The sequence below is a fragment of the Zonotrichia leucophrys genome, chromosome 7, assembly GCF_028769735.1.
Source record: "Zonotrichia leucophrys gambelii isolate GWCS_2022_RI chromosome 7, RI_Zleu_2.0, whole genome shotgun sequence".
NCBI classification, from domain to species: domain Eukaryota; kingdom Metazoa; phylum Chordata; class Aves; order Passeriformes; family Passerellidae; genus Zonotrichia; species Zonotrichia leucophrys.
In genome coordinates, this window is record NC_088177.1 from 20,570,693 (window position 1) to 20,593,526 (window position 22,834).

The 22,834-nt window shown below is 38.2% G+C and overlaps 1 protein-coding gene across 7 annotated transcripts in view; it reads right to left on the minus strand.

The window, feature by feature from the left end:
* PARD3B (par-3 family cell polarity regulator beta) overlaps positions 1–22,834 on the minus strand; it is a 392,041-nt gene that overhangs the window by 255,716 nt on the left and 113,491 nt on the right. For 6 of the 7 annotated variants that reach the window (XR_010440948.1, XM_064717877.1, XM_064717876.1 and 3 more), the window contains exons 3-4: positions 21,860–22,028; positions 6,504–6,607 (exon numbers count right to left, since the gene is read on the minus strand). Coding sequence is in view for 5 of the 7 variants with exons in the window: in XM_064717877.1 (XP_064573947.1) it covers positions 6,504–6,607; positions 21,860–22,028 (273 nt within the window). In the remaining 2 variants the exon portion in view is untranslated. Of the gene's footprint in view, positions 1–2,357; positions 2,439–6,503; positions 6,608–21,859; positions 22,029–22,834 lie in introns of those variants that run through there. The other variant, XM_064717878.1, reaches the window with a different exon arrangement.

Sequence of the window (22,834 nt, forward strand, 5' to 3'; positions counted from 1 at the left end):
AAAAGTAAATGCCTTCCAGAATTAAAAAAACCTTGCTGGTCTGAATGACAGCCTAAGACCACACCACATCAGGAAGGCAGCCTGGACTTTACCCTCTAACACATGGTAATAGCTAAGATCTATTTCCAAATCTACTTTGATGTCTGATTATTACACATCAACAAGCATGGATATAAAGCATTACAAGGGCACTAGCACTGCCAGCTCCTGAAAAAATCCTGTGTTTCTCCCAATATCTGGTCTCCCCAGAGTCCACTTCCAGCAACACTTAAAGAGGACCTGTATGAAAGATGGGGACGGACTTTTTAGCTGATAGGACAAGGGGTAATGTTTTAAACTAAAAGAGGACATATTTAGACTAGATAAAAGAAAGATGTTTTTACAAAGTATGTAAAACACAAACAGGCTGCCCAGAGAGGTGGAAGATGCTCTGTCCCTGGAAGCATTCAAGATCAGGCAGAATAGAGCTCTCAGCAACCTGATCTAGTGAAAAATGTTCATGCTACAGTAGGAGGGATGAAACCAGATGACCTTTAAGGGTCCCTTCCAACCCAAAGTGTTGTATGATTCTACCACATAACTATGGGAGAATTTCATACTGGAATTCCAACACATACAAAAAGATAAAATAAAACTATCTGACTTAGTCCAGTCACATAGTGGACAAAAGTTCTATCTTCTAAAATCAGACAATCCAACCCTCATGGCAGTGCAGTCCCTTGGCTCAAGTCAGTATAAATCTGCTGAATCAAGTTATAAACTCTACGGAATTATTCCACCACTGTGCCAAAAAATCTTTTCTGCCCTGGCCTACTTTTAAATAGCATGATATTTCTAATATTTCTGGGTGGTTTTTTACTAAAATACTCACACATTTTGTAAGTACTACTCATAGCCATAGCATATGTAGCGTATCTTTACATTTACATTTGTATATAATAGCAAAAAGAAACAGAACAACTCATGAAGCTGCATCCTTACACATGTGAATGTTATGCTAATTCACAGACTCCTAATCAGGAAGGCTAATACACCACAACCACAATTAGCAGCCACAAGAACCAGAGGAGGTTTTGACCCTTTTTAACAAGAGCTTGAAACATAAAAATGTTCTAATTATATATCAACCTTATTCAAAATTGCAAATTACATGTCCACAATGCATAAAATACAGCCAATTTCAAGTCATATCTAGGCAAAAATTGAAACTGTATTGAGCCACTGGAGCAGCTCTTCAATTGATCCAGCATCTCATTGTACCTTTAAATATGGATAAATACAATTTAATTCGCCAGTCCTATTGATTAACTCCAAGATAACCTAAGCATTTGTCCAGGAAACATGTAACTATAAAAGAAAGTCATGCAGAAAACCGCATACTATAATAATCAGCAAGTTAACAAGAGGGGGTGAAACCTTAGTCCCACCAGAATTAATGTGAAATTCTTATCAATTCAAATAGGATCACAATCCTCTGTCTAAAACTCATGACAAATCAAGTCTTATGATAGTAGAGGAAGTCTGTCCCAAGGCAAAAACAGAAACAAGCTGAAGTAACAGCTCCAGAAACAAAAGTTCAGATGTTATATACATTATATACATTAGCAATTACTACCTGAATAAACTAGACTGAGCAGAAGCAGCAAAATGTATTTTTTCCCCTAACACCAAACCAACAGAGCCACGCAATTCAGACTTCCTGCCTTGCTGCATCTCATCCCTACCATGTTAGGCAGAGGGAACTTATGAGCTGGTGAAGAAAATCCGAAACTGCAGCTCCACTCAGCTAACTGGGGACAAGTTTTGAGCAAGTGTTAAATTCCCCAAGAATGTTTGTTTCTTCTGGAAGGTTTAATCCATCTCAATCCTGCTGCACTCCAGAGCAGATCTCTAGCTGAGATCCACACGACCACTGCAAAACTCACTTTGTGAGGCCAAGCTATTTGCAGCCAGAAAGCAGATGGACTGGCCCTTGGCCTTTGCCAGAGCAAAGCTATGGGCACAGAACTTTTCAGAGAAGTAGAACCACAGAATCCCAGAATGGCTCGGGTTGCATGGGGCCATAAATATCACCTAATTCCAACACCTCTGATACAGGCAGGGACACCTTTCTCTAGACCAGGATGCTCAGAGCTCCATCCAACCTGACCTTGAAAACATCTAGGGATGGGCATCCAGTTTCTCTGGGCAACCTGAGCCAGTGTCTTACCACCCTCACCATAAAGAATTTCTTCCTCATATCTAACCTAAATGTCCCCTTGCAGTTTGCACCCATTATTCCTTGTCCTGTCACTACAGCTCTGGACAAGCCACCTAATTGCAGGGGTTCCATACTCTTTATCAAAAAAGTTCCATACCTTCATGGTGTTTCTCATGGGCAGCTCCTCAGAGCACTGACTCTTTCTTCTTCACAAAGCAGCCAACTGACTCCGGTTCCCTTCTCAACCAGACACCTCACTCTCTTTTATAGCACTCTTCTTCTCATTGGTTACAGCTGTGGCCTGGTAAAGTCAGGCCTGTTCCTAATCTTTGCTAATTGGCCCAGCTGCAACTCCTTAGGGGTAAGATTACTTTCTACACTACCTATTTTTTTATATTCTATCCCCTTACACAGTTCCTGATGAAAAGTCCCTCTCCTGCTTCCTTGCAGGTCCCCTTCAGATACTGGAAAGTTCCATGATGTCTCCACACAACCTTCTCTTTTCCAAACTGAACAGTCCTAAATTTCTCAGCCTGTCTTCAAAGAGGAGGTGCTCCAGGCTCCTTACCAGCTTCATGGCCCTCCTCTGGACTCACTGCAAGGTCCACATCTTTCCTGTACAGGGGACCCCAGAGATGGATGCATCACTCCAGGTGGGGTCTCACCAGAATGGAGTAGAGAGGTGGAATCCCCTCTCTAGACCTGTTGGTCATGCTTTTTTTGCAGCCCAGGGCCCAGGTGACTTTCTTGGCTGCAAGTGCACACGGCTGGCTCACGGTGAGTTTTTTATCACTCCATCACCCCTCCAGTCCTTCTCCGCAGGGCTGCTCTCAGTCACTTCTCTGCCCAGCCCACAGGTGTGCATAAGCACATTAAACTAATTCTGTATCCCTGAAGTCCTCTCTGGATACCTAGGGAAGGAAGTTTTCATTCTTGAAAGCCTGGCCAAGGCTCTGTGATCCTAACTAGGTGGAACAGCTAAAGAGCAGCTTTAATAAAGTAAAAACTTCATTAACAAATACTTTTTCTTCAACACAAAGAACAAATTCTGATGTGTGTTACTCCTATTTTTCCCTGATTACTGTCTCTAAATTTTCCAGTGGCAGCTATCACAATAAGGAAAGAGAGGTTTGGATGAAAAAAGAAACTCAAATTTTGTACCATCTGTTAAATGACTTCCAATCTGAGGGAACAGATGCTGGACTTCACTATCAGTTTTTGATTGATCTAGAAGTACTTTGTTAATTGGGGATAAAACTACAGCTAAGATGCGTCAGAGAAAATAGGAAAGTATAGCTCAAATTCTCCTCAAACTACCTGGCCACTCAGAAAAGGTTCTGTTATTTTTGTATTCATCATTTAGCATTAAAAAAATCAGATCTTCTTTTGAATAGATGGGACAACATCTGAAAAACAGAACACATGCCCCGGTTGAACACATACTCTGCCATAAATACTGTGAACAGCTCAAATGGTTCATCAGGTTCTACCAGCTCACCTGAATGGGACAGCAAAGTTCTTTTCTTGTATTACTGCATGTTTGCTGTCCTATTTCATGCATTACTCATTGTACTACTGAAGTGCACTTTCCAGAAAGTAAATCAGCATTGTTTTCAGAGAATCCCATGCTCGTTACCTCACAAAAATCGACTGAAAAAATCTACTGGTGTGTCAGTGTAAGGTATATGGGTATTGCTACACAGAGCCCATTGCCAGTTCCACGTGCACCAAACACCAACACACCAGAAGTGCCAAAAAAGCTTAACTAATTATGAAAGTCAGTTTCAATTACAAAATAATTGCTAAGATAATTGGGGCATAAATACAGAGATCTAATTTTCACTTCCATGCACATGTTTCATCTAGCAACAGTTCTGGGTTTTCTAATTTGCATGTGACTAAAGGAAGCAGCTCAACATGAAAAAACTCTGGTTTGTGACAAAGGAAATTCAGTATTAGTTTTAAATTTTCAGCAGCAATGTACAGAACAAATGAATTTTTTCTAAATAGTGTTTTAACACTTTAAAGACTATAGCTATTTTCAAAATGCAGTGTTCAGTTATTTCTGTCATGTTTTTTCATTTGTCAGATATTGATTTTTCTGCATGTTTTAAAACAATCTGTACCTAATTTAACCTATGTTTTTAAGCTTTCTGTGTTTACCAGAACATTATGCCAAAGCATATTTCAGTATGATTGACAATGAGACTTTTAGAAATGGTACTGTTGCGAAAACAAGAGTTAGAGTAACGTATTGTGCTGTAATAAATTTTTGCTTTCACAAAAAAACCAGAACACCAAACCACAACTTTGAACTTTCTGGGCCTCCCCCCGCCTCCCCTTTACATGATATATTTTAAAAAGTCCTCCTCCACCCCTGTTACTAGTCCAGCTTTGACTGTCACCCCTGCAGCTGACGGATGAATGCTCTGTATTTTAGCACAGGGAATTCCTTTAGGCTTAGAGGACTCTTTTGTACTGATGCAAGTCAGTGAAGCATGGTGATGTTTTAACCTCCAAGTATTACTGCAATCCTCATATAATGGCATAAAATGCACTTGTCACCACTAAAATTACATAAAAACCCCAACTCAACAAAATGCTATTTTTTCCTTCTTGATGGTCTATAAAGCATTCAAAATACACCCTGGAATGAAACAGATTTCACTTATTTTTCCACTCTTTTTTGCCATTTTTATGGTTATAAAATACCAGGGGCGAGCATTACGTACTGACGTACTCACAGTTTCTCAGCTTTGCCAAGAGTGTAAGATCTGCACTGTTAGCCAAGACTACTTCTTTGTACTTTCATTTATCAGACTAAGTCAGTATTTCATTAATATGCAAATGCTTGCAACAAACATCAAGAAAACCCTCTTAGCCCAAGCAGGTCTAACAAACGATGCAGAACTTAGACAAAGTTCAGCCCCGTGCAACATCATAATCTACTTGGAGAGTCACTGAGACTTTTAAAATTGCACCACTTATCAAATAACACAAGCCATTGTAAAATAAGGTGCACACTAAATACTTAGATGCACATGCATTTGGCCACGCAAAGAGAAACAATGAACAGTCAACTAAAATCCTGTGTTGGCCTTCAGAATTATAGTGTTAGAGTGAGACTCCCTAGATCATTATTTGCATGCAAGTTAGCTGACTGTGTATTTACTTCCTTTATTCCTGTGAACTTAACTGAAAGTTTGGCCTTAAATACACCTTCAGCTGAAAGGTTCCCACCTCCACCACATGTCACTGAACCCCAGCTCTCTCCCCCTATTCCCTAATGTGCCAACACAGACATTTGTGGAACCTTACTCTAAACTAGTTGTGATCTAGTCTGAAACATCCTCCCTGAACCAAAGACCCAGGGTTTCTGGGTCTTTGCTTTGTTTTGAAATAAACCAGCAACAGATTATTTTGCACAGCTGGGGACAGGGAGTGAACTGCAACATTGCATAGAGAATCTAGAGGGGAAAAAGGCATAAATATTACAAGCAAATGAAAACAGCAGCATCATTTAAGCCAGAATTCACATGGCCTAAAGAACAGCAGATCCAACAGAGCTTTCTAGGCAGACACTAAAAAATAGCTTTATTCTGCTCGAGACACTTATATGTCCCAGCTGATATTGAGAGATTCTAAAGAATGTCATTAGTTTGTAAGTAATGTAGGAACACTTTCCCCACACACTAAGCTTCAGGTCTTAACACTGCAAAGTAAAACATGTGGCCCAAGTGTGACTAAGACAGCATCACTTTAATCTTAAAGACAGTCTGCAATATGAATATGTTTTTGCTGCATTTTCACTAATTGTGGCTTTGCAATAGAACTTAGTAATAACTATACCGAAAACAAATTTGTCCTCAAAAGGGAAGAGTCTGATAAAACAGAAAAGTGAGATAAAGACGAGACCATGCAGGATAGTAGCAGGGTACCAAAGACGACAGAAATGCCATTAGAAAGCGAGAGAAGTCAAAAAGGATGTGAAACCAAAGAAGCAATGGTAAACTGGACAACATGATACTGAACAAATAAATAACTGCTGAAAGCTCAGTCCATATTCCAACGCCTTATGACACTATGGAACTTTATGCAAACCACTTATTTAAAAAAAAAATATATATACAGAACCACTGTTAATTGATTGTATGATCTAAAATAACTATTTTTTCCAGAGGAAATTCTCTACTTTGCAGAAAATGAATATGATGCATTTTGTTATAGATCCAAATACATACTACTATATACCAACAGGTAAGAAAGGTTTTGGTCTTAAAAAGGTGAGTTACATGACACCTACTGCCACAAGATGCTTGAGAGCGTGGTCACTGGGATGAGAAGCACTTGGGAAGTCAGGTGCGCCCAAGGCTGGATCACTGCTCCTCCGTACCAGGAGTGGTGTGCCTGTGAGAAAAAATAGAATTCTAAGGTTCAGGGATGCTAAATTAGCACAAGGGAAAGCTTCATGTGGTTAAATAAGAGACGTGTGCAGCACTTAAATATAGGCTTATCTGTGGTAATATCCACCTGTTGAATTACTAGATTTGATAGGGCTGTACCATTTCAGATTTACTTAGCTAAAGAAATGATAATATTTTTATGCACTGATCTAATAGACCTCCACCCATGAGCTACCTAAATTAGGTAAAAAATGCTGACAAACAGGAGAAAAAGTCACCTCCTCAAAAAAACCAAATGACTGGTTGCATGCATCTGTGACCACATCAAGTGTACCATCAAGTGAGCAAAACTGAGATTACAGCTGTCAGTTATAATACTAATTACAGTGACTGGGGCTGATGGCAGCCATAATTACTAGATCTAGAAAAGAAGTTTGAACATAAAACACTTTTCTTGTTAGATGCTAACAAAGCTGGAGAGATTCTACCACATTCACTTTCAGCAAAACGTTGTCAGTACAGCTGGAATAAATACCTCATGTCGATAAAGGGCAACCAGAGAACCCAGTGCTCTTCTTAACCCTTCCTCATGGTAAGTTTTTATATGCAGGTAATCCTTTCTCTGCTCACTTCCGCAGGAAACCAGTAAGAAAAGCAGAAGTAAGACTTAAAATTGTGTCCTGGTATTAAGGGAATGCTTAAATATCAGAATGTGAATACTGGTTTTTCTGCCAGGTGATTATCATCTTAGTACCAAGAGCTATCCATGCTATTACAAGGAGGTTGGGTAGAAATGGACTGATCACCAAATTTTGTGTGATTTTCCAGAAGTGTCAATAGGTAAAAATGAACCAAATCTCTCCACCTAAATATGCTAGCTCTTCACATAAAGCTGAGGAGAAATTTGTTTCTCTGCTAGGCATATCTGTTACAAAGGTATACAAAAGCTAAATATAAGCTAAATATAAGCTAAATATAAGTTACTGCCTTCTTTAAGATAAATACCTATACCTGGTATATTTCTGGTGGCGTGTATCACATTTTTTGTCTGTCTTCCATACAACCGTTTGAAAACAGATGCTGAAACATTTCTGTATGATTCAACACAACCTGGTGACCAACTCATTTTGACATAAACATGAACAATACAGAGAAACTACTGAAAACCCTTTACACTGGTACTTTTATTTGTAAAACCTGCACAACTCAATGAGCATACACTTGCTTACACTCTTCAAAGCCGTTATCCCAGCCCCCTTCCTCATTTCTGTCCTCTTTTTTCCAAGGTGAGAAATCCACAGTAACTCAAAGAGGGTACAAAAAATTCCCCATAGTCAACTTAAGCGGACAAAGATGGGAAGGGAGTGGGATGAGAGAGCCCACACAGAAAGATCATTTACATCAAGCTCATCCTCCTCCCAAAGACAACACTCTGAAATTAGATTTCTTTTTTCCTGAGCTGTCTTCTACAACTAATTCCTCATTTCTCTGGCTGAGACAAAGATGAAAGCTCCCAACCCTGTGACTGCTGAGAGACAAGACCCCTGCTTGTTCAAGAACCTTCCAGGTGAAGAGGTATCCTGTACCACACCACTTCAGCACTTCTGTCTGCTGTCTGTAGTGATTGCTTCAAGATCCTCCTCCTTACCACATTCCCCATCCTCAGTTCAGAAGATCTCCTTTCGCTTGTTTTTTGTCAGTGTTTTCCAAAGAAACAGAAACAAAATTTACAACTGTCTAAATTTTGAAACCAACATCTGCAGAAGCAGCAGGATTATAGAGAATACTGTTCTCCAGTTTGGGAAGATGGCCTTGCAGCTATTTTCTTTCTTTTTATTCCTGCAAATTTTTACTTATTGCCATGAAACAATGAAATTTATGGTGATCATCTGGAATGCTTCCCTACTTGTAGAAAAACAACTGGACTTTTTGGCTATTATATATAATGTTTTCTCCTTTCCCAGTATGTTGTAAATTTTAGGGTCGTACAGATCATTTTTTCCTTGAAGACAAAGCCAGAGTCTATTTTCTTCATTTTTTAAATGCATTAACAGACGTGTAACATAATTTCTTGTACAGAAATATCACACATCATAACATTTCTGTGAAACAAGTCAGCTGTAGTCTTTAGCTAAAATTATACAAAACAGTCCCTCTGGCCCTCATTGTTTTACATGTGCACACCACAAAAGGAACCTTTTATTAGACAAAGATAAACTGAACCTAAGCGTTCTTGTTAATAGGAAAAAAGCCATGGCAAAGAGGAGAACTGGGTGAAAGAGATGAGAAGAAGCTGTACTGCCTCTCCTTTTCAGGAGAGTCCCTTATTCCCTTTCATGAGAGAGCAATTCTCAGCAGCTCCTGGAGCTAATGAACTCTGCTCCATCTCCCCTCATCTCCTGTGTGGCTCGGCTGTTCCCTGCCATAAGAACACATTCCACGCTGCTCACTGCATTCCAGCCTGCGCCTCTCCCACGGGCTCCTTTCTTTTTCCAGCCTTCCCCCACCTCCTCTGCACTGCACACTCAGGTCTCTTGAAAGCAAGCACACTCCCTTGCATTCCCAAAGAGAAACCTTCCCACATCTACTGCCCCAGACTGAGCCTGATTCAGGAGCTGGACCACATCCACTATCCATACATACCTTGAATTCATTCATCTTCCTCAGCCATGAACAAAACGTACTGAAAAACCATCAGCAATACTGCTTATTACAGACATGCTGTAGAAAATTGCACGCATTTTCTTAAGAGATTCTGTCATCCATTTTCTTCTGTCAGGAAACGGAATGCTGCCTTTTCCTTACAGCTTTCCTTTAGTCAGGCTGTGTTTCCACATTATTCTACTCACGCTCTTACATTTGTGCTGAACATTTATAACAACCAATGTAAGTTCAAGCACAAAATCCATCTTTCCATGCATGATGAGAGAGAAAGAAACTCCTTCCTGCATACTAAGTTTATCACAGAAACACATTTTTTAATAAACACTACTGTTTTGTGCCAGAGTAGCACTTTGTATTTTAAACTTAGGAACTCAGTTCTAAAAAATAGTTATCCTCATCTTGCACCAATGCATCAGGAATACGCAGACAACAAAAACTGAAACACATGTCCAAAATTTTTTCTCATAATAACAGCCTTTAACCTCCCATTCTTGAAAAATTTGCAGAGTACCTTTTATTATGGTACTATAGCACCTTCTAAGCACATGTGTCAGCCTTACTCAGAACACATACTCTGAGACAAAGGTGATGAGGAAAAAGTCTTGCAGTTATTCTTGCTTAAAGTCTATCACTTATTTTCAACCTATGTAGATCAATCTTTTCTTTTTGCTAGCATCACCATCAAAAATTAGTATCTACACAGACTCATGGTTAACAGTGTATTTTCCCTGAACTCTTATGTTTTGGAAATATTTTTTTTAACTGCAAATATGGTTGAAACAAGCATATGGTAGAAACCACACTTAGATTTAAATTGGTTGCATTAGGGAAGGAAAAAAAAACAAACCAGAAGACAGATTTCTGCCATTTGTGTACAATTAGAAAGTGAAAATTTTCATAACACAATGGCAGAAGAAACATCTCCATACCAGATGTAACCCAATTGTCTTACTTTGTTTTGCTAGTCATTTAAATTTCACAAAAAACGCAGTACATATACATTAACACATACCATGACCAGGAGAATGTGCTCTGCCTCACTGAAGCCCTCTGATAGTTCAAAAATCAGCATCTGAGGTTAGGGGGACCCTGACAAACCAGAAGTGATGTGTTCAAGAATACTGTGCAATTGCAGGTAAACAGTGCAAGATCTGGATTGCCAGACATGAACATGGCATGGGGAATTTTGGAGCTCCAGCTGCCCCTGCTGAGATCCCCCTAAGCTCTACAGCCTTTCCAGACTCTGAGCTCTAGCATCAGATTTCAGGCCTACATTTAGACAGTTGAGTACCACTCAAGATGACCAATATCACAAAAAAATATTATCCTTTTATCCTATCCTTTCCTTCATTTCATTCATTTGCTCTAACATCTCTTTGCTCAGGAAAACACAGCCTGAAATCCCTTTATTCTTTGAGATTTAGGTTGTAGGTTGCTGAAAAATGCTGAAGACACCCAGACTTTATCACCCACGAGAATTTTTGGCAGGCTGAGCTATCCATAATGCAGTCAAATCGTGTACTAAAAATTAATTTTAGCAATGCTTTGGATGCAAACACTCACAGATGATTTTTAGGTAAGCTGACAAACCAAGGAATGCAGGAAACACAAGCACAGGTGTATTGTGCTACTGCACAATCATGTTAGTGACAACTAACATGGTTGGCTGGTTTGTTTTTCTAGGTAACAGGGAAGGATTACTCTAGAGCCAAACTAAAGATACAGTTGGACAGAATTCTATAAGTGGGCAGAAAGAGATTTACAATAAATCTCCTAGGCAGTTAAAGCCATAATTTAAAATTCTGCTCCTGAATATAAAAATGCTGACTATGATGGGAAAAGAGCTGTCCATCAAGTGTATATCAAACTATCAGCTACTGAAGGCCATACCAATGACAATTACTCTGCTGCCTGCTACCAAATTACCCCTGCCTGGACAGAAAGAAATTATTTTCTTACCTGCAGATGCCTCCAAATACTTTTCCAGAGCTCTATCTGAGCAAATCACAATATTTCAAGCCAGTTGAAATAAAACACCTAAATACTATATGGATACACACACAAATGTAAAATTGCACCTCAGCATGGACAGTTCTTGGCTAGCAGAGCTCTGAACAGACACAAAACAAACAACCATTTATATTGAGAAGCCAAAACTGCTTTTAAACTGGCCTTGTCATGAAACAGGTCTGGCTCTGGGAAAAAAGTTACAAGCAAGCTTTTAATTTATATTTAAATGCATAAATTATTAATATATGTGCCTATTTTTCTGCTTTTTATCAGACAATTTTCACATTAACTGGCATACAGACAATTCTTCCAATCAGCACTTTTTGAGAGCACTAAGCAATCCGTGTGTGTAAATTTGTTCACCCTCAGATATATTGCTTACCACCACCTGAGGCATTATGGAATGGTTCTGCCACGTAGTTCAAATGTAGCTGACACAGGCTTGTATGCTCTACCTTGTGCTGGTACTGCACAGCTTTTTCTGTTTTTTAATATTCAGTGCTATGATGATGTGACTTCTATGTTTAAAGCTAACTCAAATTCCTTATAATAGCACCTATCTATACAATTTCAAATCTACAGCTGTGCTTCCCAAAATGCACAGTACAATTGTTAACTTCCCATGGATAGAAGATTAATGAACTAGGATGGCATCACAGTTAAGACAATTGACTTAAATCTACAAACAGGTGAAAAACCAGTTCCAGCAAGAGCTGTCTTTTACACGTCAACCCAGCAGAGAGTACTTCCTTATCACTCCAAATGAAGTGTAATTTTTCTTACAAAGAAAAACAAAAGCAATGGCCTACAAGTAAAATTCAGGAATGGCTTCAACAGGTGTTGTTGTGGGGTGATACTTTTCAGTGTCAATTTTTAAAAAATTGTTTTCTCTGGTTGCATGTGCTATAATGTATTAAGTGAGGTTTCAGTTATGAAACAAGAACTGTTCTCTCAGTTTTTACGACCAGAATTCAATTTCTTTGGTGTTAACAGGGTCTAATGAAACAACTATGGAATATTTACATTTACAGCTTTGGCAGTTTCAAAGATGGACATGTAAGAATCACCTAAACATATTATTTGAATTCTATAAATCCTGTTTTCAGGATCAAAATCCACATCCATACAATAAGCAGTAAATCACTTCTCAAGGCACTAGCACATACCGCACACACCCATCTACAAAGACTGTACAAATAATTCTGGTACCTTCTTCCTATTTGAACACTTTTCTCAAAAGAGCTTCCAGATGGACATGACTTGAGTTTGGACCTTAACCAGGTATACTTTTCTTTCACTTAAGGTCATACCATATGCCAGATACAGAGTAATTCAGGATCTTCTCACCTCTGTAAACACAGTGCTCCTCATCAGACACACAGAAAGCACCCAGACTAACTGCAGTCCAGGGAACAACATGACTCTGCTCCAAAGGATCCTGGCTACAGGTGCCACATGGAAGAGACTGGGGAAAGGGGAGGGAGCTACAGCAGATTGCTGGAGCAAGGATCAATCTGCTCACAATAGGCAGTTGTGATGATTTCTCCCCCGCCCCCTCCAACTCAAACTCAAGCAAAATGTTCAACTCCTTCCCTTATTGGGCAAACTGATCATGAGTTTTGTGAAAACACATTGGCTATTACAAAAAAGAAGCTGCATTTTCCAGTATGGGCCAGGCTTTCTCTTATTCTTGTACAAATGAAGCATCTTCATAAAGCAAAGCATTTTCCATCTACTGACTGATGTACATCCCATGATTTCCATATTTAGACACAAGATTAGAAGTTACAGTTGCTTCAAACATCCTATGTTTTTCAATTATTATTTTGAGGGGAACAAGTGTTGTGCTCCATTAGAATTTCCCTACGCACATATACACAGGGTGTTTGGCTTTAGTTTTGATTGTTTGTTTGCAAGTTTTGTTTGGGTTTTTGCTTTGGTTGGTTATTTTTAATATCCTTCCAATGGCATTCAGATCTCAAAAGAAACTGAACTCCAGATATACTTAAAACACAAGTTGTCTTAGTCATCCAATTTGCTGAACACAGCAAGAAGTATAAAGAAGTATATTATATCTTAATAAAGACATTGGGTTTTTAAGCAGCATATCACCTGTAGTTACTGAATTTAAATAAATCATTTAAGGTAATATATCCTATAAGATTTTAAAACTAATAGATCTTAGACTCTCACACCTTATTTTTATTCACAGATTGAAAGGTGAAAATAAGTATTTCTTCTATTTCAATTCCCAGCCCATTTCTCAACTTCAAATGAAATACTTAATGAACTGTACTAGTTGAATAAACTGACACAAAGAAAATATTCTGTGCACCTGCAAAAGAAGCCATGCTGCCAAAAGCTGGTTTAGCACTTCAGCAAACATCAGTTACAGGTGCTTATGCAGTCACTTTTCCATGGTTCAATGATTTAATTTTCTTTAAAACTTTGGCAGCTAAACTGTACAGCTTGAATATCACTTTGGCAGCATTTTATTGCAAGTAGTAGAGTTGCAAAGCAATTTTTTTGAGTATTTTAACTGTATTTTAAAGGATGATCACAAATTACAGCATTAGGACACATTTCTTCATAATTAAATATGACCAGTGTTTTACATACCTAATTTAAATTAAAAACCTTTTCTGTTTTGACGTTTTCATAAAAACAGATGTCTTACTCTTGAGGGTACTATTTTCTGTTCTGGTCATGGTAAATTAGTTTTAGTCTTAAATTTCCATCTTGTTCCTCACAATTCTCAAAGATAAAATAGTGAAACCTCCTGCACCTGAAACTTTCTGTGAGGTTGCAATGAATAAGAACATGAGAGGAGCTGTATTGGGTCTACCTCACCCAGTATCCTAAATCTAACAGTGGTAGCAAAGACTCAGGGACAAAGCCTAAGAGTGTTGTATCCTACCAGGCTGCAAAAAACAATCTTTGAAATATTTCCAAATCTGTGTGGCATCTAGACAACCATATTTCAAGACACTGATGAGCCATGTCCTGTGAATTTGTCTAATCCTATTATAACTCATCAATCTTTGGTGTTTAAAATCAAATTTTATAGTTTAGTTGACTGCTTCATAAGAAAATCAGCGTAGGGTTGTTTTGCTTTGCAATTTGTTGAACAATAGTTGTGTTTGATACTCAAGTTTTTACATGGTGAGGAAATTGAATAATAACTTTTTATTGATCTAATGCCTTCAGGCCTTTAGCTGGAGTCCCAATTGTTTTAACTTGAACAATTTAAACTATCCATCAGCCAGGCATAGCAGGTTCATTTTCTACCTGAAATACACATTTTGCCATATTGCCTCAGAGCTAATATACCACAAGCACTGTACAGAATTATAGACATACTCTCCTCTGCCTTGCTCAGCACTAAAGGGTACTGACAAAGACTGACCTACAGTTTTGAAGTATATCATACTACAGCCTCTCATAACCCTCAGCTGCAAATACTTAGCTAAGTGGGTTAGTCTTTTTAAAAGATACTACCTCTAAAATCAGCTATGCATCATATTACAAAAAATACCAACAAAACCAGCAACATCACAAAATCCATAAAAATGGACAAAATCTGAGTAAAAGCACTGACATCACACAGAGTGTGTCAAAAAGCACCGTTGACTTTTATAATGGAATTTATTCCATCATTTTAAGTTCCATTCATTACCTTCCCCAAAACCTTCCCCAAGGCAATAAAAGGCTGGAAATCAACATCCCAGCTAGAGAGCTACTGCACAAAAGTGTCTAACTTGAGATGGAAAAATATTTTTCTCTCTAGTTAACATATTTTCATGGAGATACCCCTCTTACTCCATAGTAAGGCATATTAAACCAAGTCCAAAGGGAACAGAGACAGGCAGAATAATTGATGAGGAACAATCTTTTGGGAAATCAGAGACAGAAGGGCTATTAAAAAGAGAAGAGATACTTTAGTAACAAACTATGCACATAAATTTATTACCTACCCTAGCACTAAATTCCTGGGTACAGCAAAAGGAAGGAAACACTGGCTAGTTTTGTAAACAGGCAGCTCAAAGACAGAAAAACACATGGAAATTTTATATACATCTTTACAGAAACCATTAATGTATTATTCTGCTGCAATACAAAGATAAAGCAAAACTCATTTCCATGAATCAAGGGCAACTAAATAAGACCAAGCTTAAGTCACGAGGTCAAAATATACCAGACTTTCCCTCTGACTGAAATGAAAAGTTATCTTCAAACCTTTAGCTTGCCTGAGAACAGAAACAATTTGTTTTAGAAATGCAAGTAGACTTGAATTGATCATCACAATTCTTTTAAAGCAGATTACACTGGATGCCACAGAGGAGGAATATCTATCAAGTACAGTGTCATCCTCACAACGCCTATGGCGAACAGCAGAGAACAATACTTGATATCATTACCAGGAGAGGAGGCACCCAGTGCACTGAAAGAGAACACAGCCATATTTCCTTAAGGAAATCAGCTGTATTCCCTCAATCCACAGAAAACAGCATGTTCTTCCATAGTGCATTTCTTTTGAAATGTACAAATTTCAAAATGTCAGTTTTTCCAGGAGAGAATTGTGACTTGAGTACTGTACACTCCAATGTACTGACAATCATCAGAATGCTCAGCCAATAAACTGATGTTGCAAGATTAAGAAGAAAAGGATGGCTTTCATGCAAGAAAAAGCGTCTTTGCTATTTACTCTTGTATGCTATACATAAGGCATTAACAACATTTGGTTCATCAGGTTAATAGTTTCACATTGTATGTTTTCACAGATTTTAAAAATACATAATAAGGTAGTTTTCTCTGTATTTAAAAACACAGTCTGCATATCTGTAGTATCTCAACTCCAACTTGAAAGAGGACTAATCAAATAAATGTTGTTTAAAATGCCCCCAAGCCCAGTTACAATGCTTCCACTTCAAAGAAGATGAGAAAGAAAAGAAATTCCTTCCGAGCTCTGAAGTTAGACAGAAATTGTCAACATCCGTACCCTGGAGGTAACAATTTAATCCCTGTCAGGCCTATCAGGGCAGAAACTTCCAAAAATTCAGGAAAGAAACCTTCCCTTCAATTCCCTTAGACTTCAAACTAAGACAGTGTCAATGAAAGCACCTCTGCTGACTGACTTAGCAACCCAAACACATAGGGCAAACCAGTGTTTTAAACAATCCCATGAAGCACAATTTAAACTAGAAAAACCCCAAAACCACAGGAAAACATAAGGCTAACTGAGTATATTCTCTGTCTGAAGCACCTTCAAGGCAATTCCATAACAGCGCAAAGTAACCTTTCCCAAATGTCAAAATGACTCGGCCAGAACACCATCAATTGCATCAGAAATGGACAAGGAAAACCTTCTAGGCTTCTACTCTTATTATCCCACACTAACTAGCCCTTCTGTGGGTTGAAACATTCCCAGAAATCTCTGTCTTCAGGGGAAAAAATGTTCATTGAGAAGATGCTACATTAAATGTCCAGAACTGAAAGAACTGATTGCCCAAAAGCACAAATGCCTACATGAAGCTTTTACTCCAGCTACCATTAGCATTTGTAAGCTTATTTTAGGAGAGACTGTAATCAGTCATTCCAATCATTATTTTCACATAAGTCTTCCACTTGCCTAGACCACTGATCACATGTGCAGACATGTACCTATAAAAGAAGAAAATCTCAGGGATTTGCTATAAAACAAAGTCATGCAAAATTTGAAATACTGAAGTTAGACCTTTCCACGGCAAAATCAAGACACTGTCCGATTCAACAGTAAAAGCTTGCAAAGGGAGAAGTTAACTCCTGTACTTTACAAGAGTATTTTTTTAACCTGCTATCAGTAACTATTATAAGGAATTATTTCTTTATCTGATCTCAACTTTAAATGAAGTTATTTGTTAACACTAGCAAAGGTATCAATCGATTAAATGCATAATTTTATTGTAATTACCAACAAAGTAATTTAACTGTCTCTGCTTCCAGACAGTACTCAGAAAACAGCTTCAGATTCTTCAAACCAATTCCCAAATAAAGGGAAAAAGAAAAAATAAAGCAACTGACAAAAAAAATCATGGAGATGCCCACTTTAACCTTACTTTTTCCACATCTTAGTTTTCAAAATCAACGAGCATCTTCAAATGCTGCATGTCTTCTTCTGGACAAAATCCTGACTACTTAACACCAAGGAGATGAGCAAGACAAAAGCAACAACTAATTTTGTGCGTACTCAACCATCATTTACCAAATGAAGCAAACAAAACACTGAGCCAGTCATGAGGGCATTTCCAGCTTAAGAGTGACTTGCCCATAAAACGGATCCTCCGTAAATAAATTAGTGTTCTCTCCTTCCTGCCCATATGGACTGAAAAGGAAAAAACAAATTGACATAATGAAAGTAAGTCCCCCCCTCCCTGTTCCACGACCCACCATGTGGAGAAAACCACTAGAAAACAACAGTAAACTATGAGGTACAAAAGGGAAACAGGAGCACTACTGGCACGCTTACAGGTGCACAGAAAATTAAAAGACAGTTAATGAGGGCCATAATCTCTTTCCCTGGGATGTGTGTTACCTTACACTCACCATGGGCTGAAGTCATGCAGCTACAACATATTCAACGCACTGTGATTTCACTGCTCATTGCAGGGTTTTGTCTATACACAGTTTTATAACTCAGAAACATGGTACCAAAAAAAGACAGTGAAGAATTTGGAATGGTATTTGGGGTTAGAGATGTTGAAGTTTATCTCCAATACATTTTTCAAATGTACATCAGCTATTTCAGCATTTAGTTGCCTGTATCATTCTTTGAAAACTGTTGTCATGGCCACATCATTATTGTACTCTGGCAAATTCTGCTCACAAGAAACAATAATACAAGACAAGCTCTGCTGCCATCTTAGCAACTGTCTCAATGCTCTCATATCTACAGAAATAACTAAATCAGTAGATCAATTTCTTCCCTGTTTCAAACAGCTGCCTGAACACATTAAACAGTTGTGTGCTTCTCTACATTTTGTCATATATATTAGCAGGTGCTTTATACCATTTGTATTGTAGCATGAAATGTTTTCTTTACCCGAGTGCAGATTGTCAAATTGGGATTTTCGCTTTTTCACTATTAAAAGACACTGTCAGCAACAGCAGCTGATAATCCAGTGATGTATGGTAGGGAGGGAGGCACTTAAATCTGTTTGCACCTCACCTCGTGTTATGGACGCAGAAGATGCCATGTCCAGGAACACTTGAAGTATTCCTGCATTTTTCTTAAATTAAATATAAGAACCCACAATTACACTTGTTTGGGAACAAAGCTAGCTTTAAAAGTAGAGCAGTGTTTATTTCAGGGAAAAGAAAACAAACAGCTGAATAATTTCCTGAACTGCTTTAAGGAAATACATACTAAGAAAGTAATTTGATATCAAGTACATTAAATTTACTTTTTTTCTCTAAATTTTTGCCAATATATGAAAGCAATGTAAAATATAAGGTTATTTTAGCTTTTGAGTGAAATATAAGATTGTTTTTAGTCTGGCTTACTTTCAGAGTTACAGATGATAAAAGGAAAAATAAAAGGTAACCAACTAAATAACCGAAAATCTATGATTTCAGACAGGCAAGCTGATTGCTATTCTACAATAACAGACAGAAAAACACCCTCAAAGAAGGTGTTTTTAACCATACAATACAAATACCAAAAGAGTAAAATTATTGCCATCTCTATCTAAACAAGAAGGGTTTTAAGATTTGGTATAATACACAGTTAACCTAACTAGGTCACATATACAATTTGTAAAAGACGGAAGTGTTTTAAGGCAGTATCTCATGTGTCTGTTCTAATCCAGTGGCAATTCTCTCACATCTTACATCAGCAGTGTTTAGTTTCACGTGCTTATTAAGCACCAAGCACTAAGTATTACATAAGCAGATCATTAGCCAGGCATTGTTTCTACATAAAAACATGGATCTGATTTCATAAAATATAAAATATCCAACAGAAATTAACAGGCAAAACTGTTCCACAATCTGAGAATTCACATAACAATGCATTTCCCTCCTAAAAGCATTCTGGAAAAACACTTGGAAAGGTAAGTGCATGACAGTTCTTGAAGCACAGCTCTAACATGGAAAGCAACACTTTTTTCCTACATATATATTCAATCACATCCTTGCTCCCAAAATAAGAATAGTTTTATAAATTAATATTATTTATTTCTGCTAGCAAGTGGGAGTCCATTCAATAATCAGACAGGAAGCCAGACTACTGTGGTTCATGCATCAATGATATTGATGCAACCAAATTGTCCTATTTCTTCATTTACTTTTCAATTTGCCTCTAATGGAAATAGTCACATAATTTAAGGACCAGGCACTCGCACACAAAAGACAAAGGCAAAAATTATGTCCAAAGAATTGTAAACCATGAAGTAAAATCCAGAAGAGAAAACAACTACATTTCAGAGTACAAACTAAGTTACAGGACTAACAGGTAGAAAATCTTTCACTTACCCTGTAAAATAAACCAATCTGAAACAGAACTGAGGAGACAAACCCACTACATTTATGATCTCCCATTTTAAGAGGGAAGCATCATTTTAACTTCAAATATATGTTAGCATTGCACTGAAAACAAAACCAGAACCTTCCCTGCTCTTTCCACATTATATTACATCTGCTTTATACAGGATTTCATAACCACTAGCAAAGTAACTATGTGGTAGCTTACTAAAGAGCTCAAGAGCTTGTGCCCTTAACTGCTTTACATGAAATTGTGTGAAGCTGAAGTACTCCTCTCTCCAAACCTCAACTTCTGTAACAATAGTATGCAAGACTAAACACGTGGCTTTTTTTAACTAGTGCTTAGAGCTAGTTGGAAAACAACCTCTACTTTCTGAAACATGCTAAAATATGGTAACAGCACAATTTAAAAATATGCAAAAAATTAAGTGGCAAAACTTTTAACCACTGAACCTTAAGGTACAAGCTATTCCATATCTCACGCTTACCAAACACAGACAAATACATGCAAGTTAAGTCAATAATAAGTCTTGTCTCAATATATGAGTTCTGAGAAATTCCTGTGTGTCATTAAATATGGAAAAATATTTTTCTGTTTTAGAATATGGAAAAAAACAAGATACGATCCATTAACACAAATTTTACTCTAAAAATTGTCATGCAGCTTGAATTTTAGAATTTTCTAAAGTTGGCACAAAAATGAGCACAGACTTCTGTTAGAAGGTAAGTTACACAGCTTCATCCAGTGAACTTTATTTGAAATTTTATTTTAGCTCACTGCTTTTTATAATCAGCATTTTCCTTTAAAAATGTAATTAAAATAGACAAGTGAAATTCCATTTCTCAAGTAGTAATCAGACTATTCCATGAGAGTAGCACAACCAGAGATAGAACTTCTACCGTTTCCCCAGCTGCTTACACTCAGATTTTACTGCACAGCACTTGGAGACTGCCAGCAGCACTCAGGAACATGGGCTGAGCTGGCAGTGGGCACTGGTGGGATGCAGAGCAGGCTATCCTGAGCAACATTCAGTTGCTTTACAGGCAGACAGTCACAGCTTTCACCTTCAATCTAGTTTTGAAAGCTTCTATTTTGAAGGTACTTAGGTGACAGCTCAGCCTACTCTCAATCCAAGAAAGTTTTTCAAACTGCTTTGTGTGGAACATACAAGACTCCAGTTGTTTACGGCTGGAAACCAGTCTGAACTCTGGGCCATCCAGGCACACTTGAACAACACAGGGCACCAGAGCTGCAGCAGTTCATGCAGTACCCTCTGACATAAGAGGCAATTAAGCAGCAGCCTTTCCTAATCACAGTCTGCTCACTTGAAAGTCAGAAAGGCAAGGAAGCCCAGTTGTGCAACTTCTTCAAAGACAAAGAGCTGAACTATTTGAAACCAGCATATAACCCTCTTCCCACCTCCCACACACAAAACAGGGCACTAGCTCAGCTAAGTGGTCAAAGTACTTGCACACAGCAGTTTTACACTCATTAAAGCCAGGTTCCTCAGAAAAAACCCTGGGTTTTTTTTTCAATGACTGTGGTATTTGAAAATACTTAGCAAAGGTTTTATCTTGTGCTCTTTCAGAGTACTATGATAGATTGTCAGCAACTCCTGGCCCAGCACAGGACATCCCCAAGAGTGCTAAGGAGCATTGTCTAAATGCTTCTTGAACTCAGGCTTGGTGCTGGAGAATGTGTTCAAGTTCCCAACCACTCTCTGGGTGAAGAACCTTTTTCTACTACCTAACTTTAAACCTCTCCTGACTCAGCTTCATGTCATTCTCTTGGGTCCTGTCACCAGAGAGATCAGCACCTGGCTGTCCATGTGCCCCCCCAAGAAAGCCTTAGATCACAACGAGGTCTCCCTCAGTCTCCCCTTTCCCAGGCTGAACAGACCAAATGACCTCAGACACTCCCCATATGACTTCCCCTCAATGCCCCTCATTGAACTGCAAGGCAAACAATGGGATGATAAAAAAAACCTTAAAATATATAAAATCAGATTACAGACATACAGAGATAAAGAAAAAGGAAAGAAAAAACCATACAAGATATACATACCCAGTTTTAGGGCAGAAGGAGTCACTTCAATCTCACCAATGGGCTGAAAGGCAGCCAGCTGAGTTGCTACCTCTGTCTCAAAGGAGTCTGGGCTGTTTCTGTCTGTCAAATTCCCATTGGTGCCATCAATCTTACGGGGACCTTCTTGTTCATCATAAATGGCAATCAGCTATCAAAACAAAAGATAATGTAGTTTATATAAAGTATTTCCAAACTTCACTCTTTTAAAAAAAACCCAAAAGCTTATACTTCCTTTAAAGTACAAAATTAATGATCTTATTTCAGAACAGCTAACAACAAACACACAGATACCAGAAAGCACACAGGCATTTGTGTTTAGATACATTGACTTCAATATGACTTAAGTATATGCTTCAGCACTGCCCTGTGCTGACATATTTCTCAGAGTTAGCATGCTACCATTAGTGTGCATTTTACATTATTTCAAAACACTTAGAGATGAACATGTTTAAAAACACAGAATAAAAACATAATTTAATTCTTGGGGGTAGAGGGTGTTATTAAGTCTAAAAAATTTTAGTGCTACTGACTGACAGGCTGCACAAAGGTAACACAACCACAGAAGTTGCACTGAGCAAGCAGATGCACATTTTATTTGTAAGATCATAATAACTGCATTCCAAGGACAAGATCCATCCAGCACAATGACAGAGCATGAGGCCTCCCTAGCTGTCCCTTCCTCCCATCCTGCTCTGCAAGCCTGGACCAGGTACAAGTTTCTGAGAGCTGTCACTCAGTCACTGGCTCCTACACCACTCCAGGCTAATGGGAAGGCTCCGAAGTCTGCTGTCCAAGGTCACACCAGTGTGGCCATGAAAACGATAAACACCAGATTAATTATTTTTTGCCTCTGTTAACCTAGTCTTTAACAAAGATTATCCTTCTGGTCTTTACTAATATAAAGTGACCAGAGTGTGATTATGCAGCCTCATCAAGAGGTGACTCACACACATG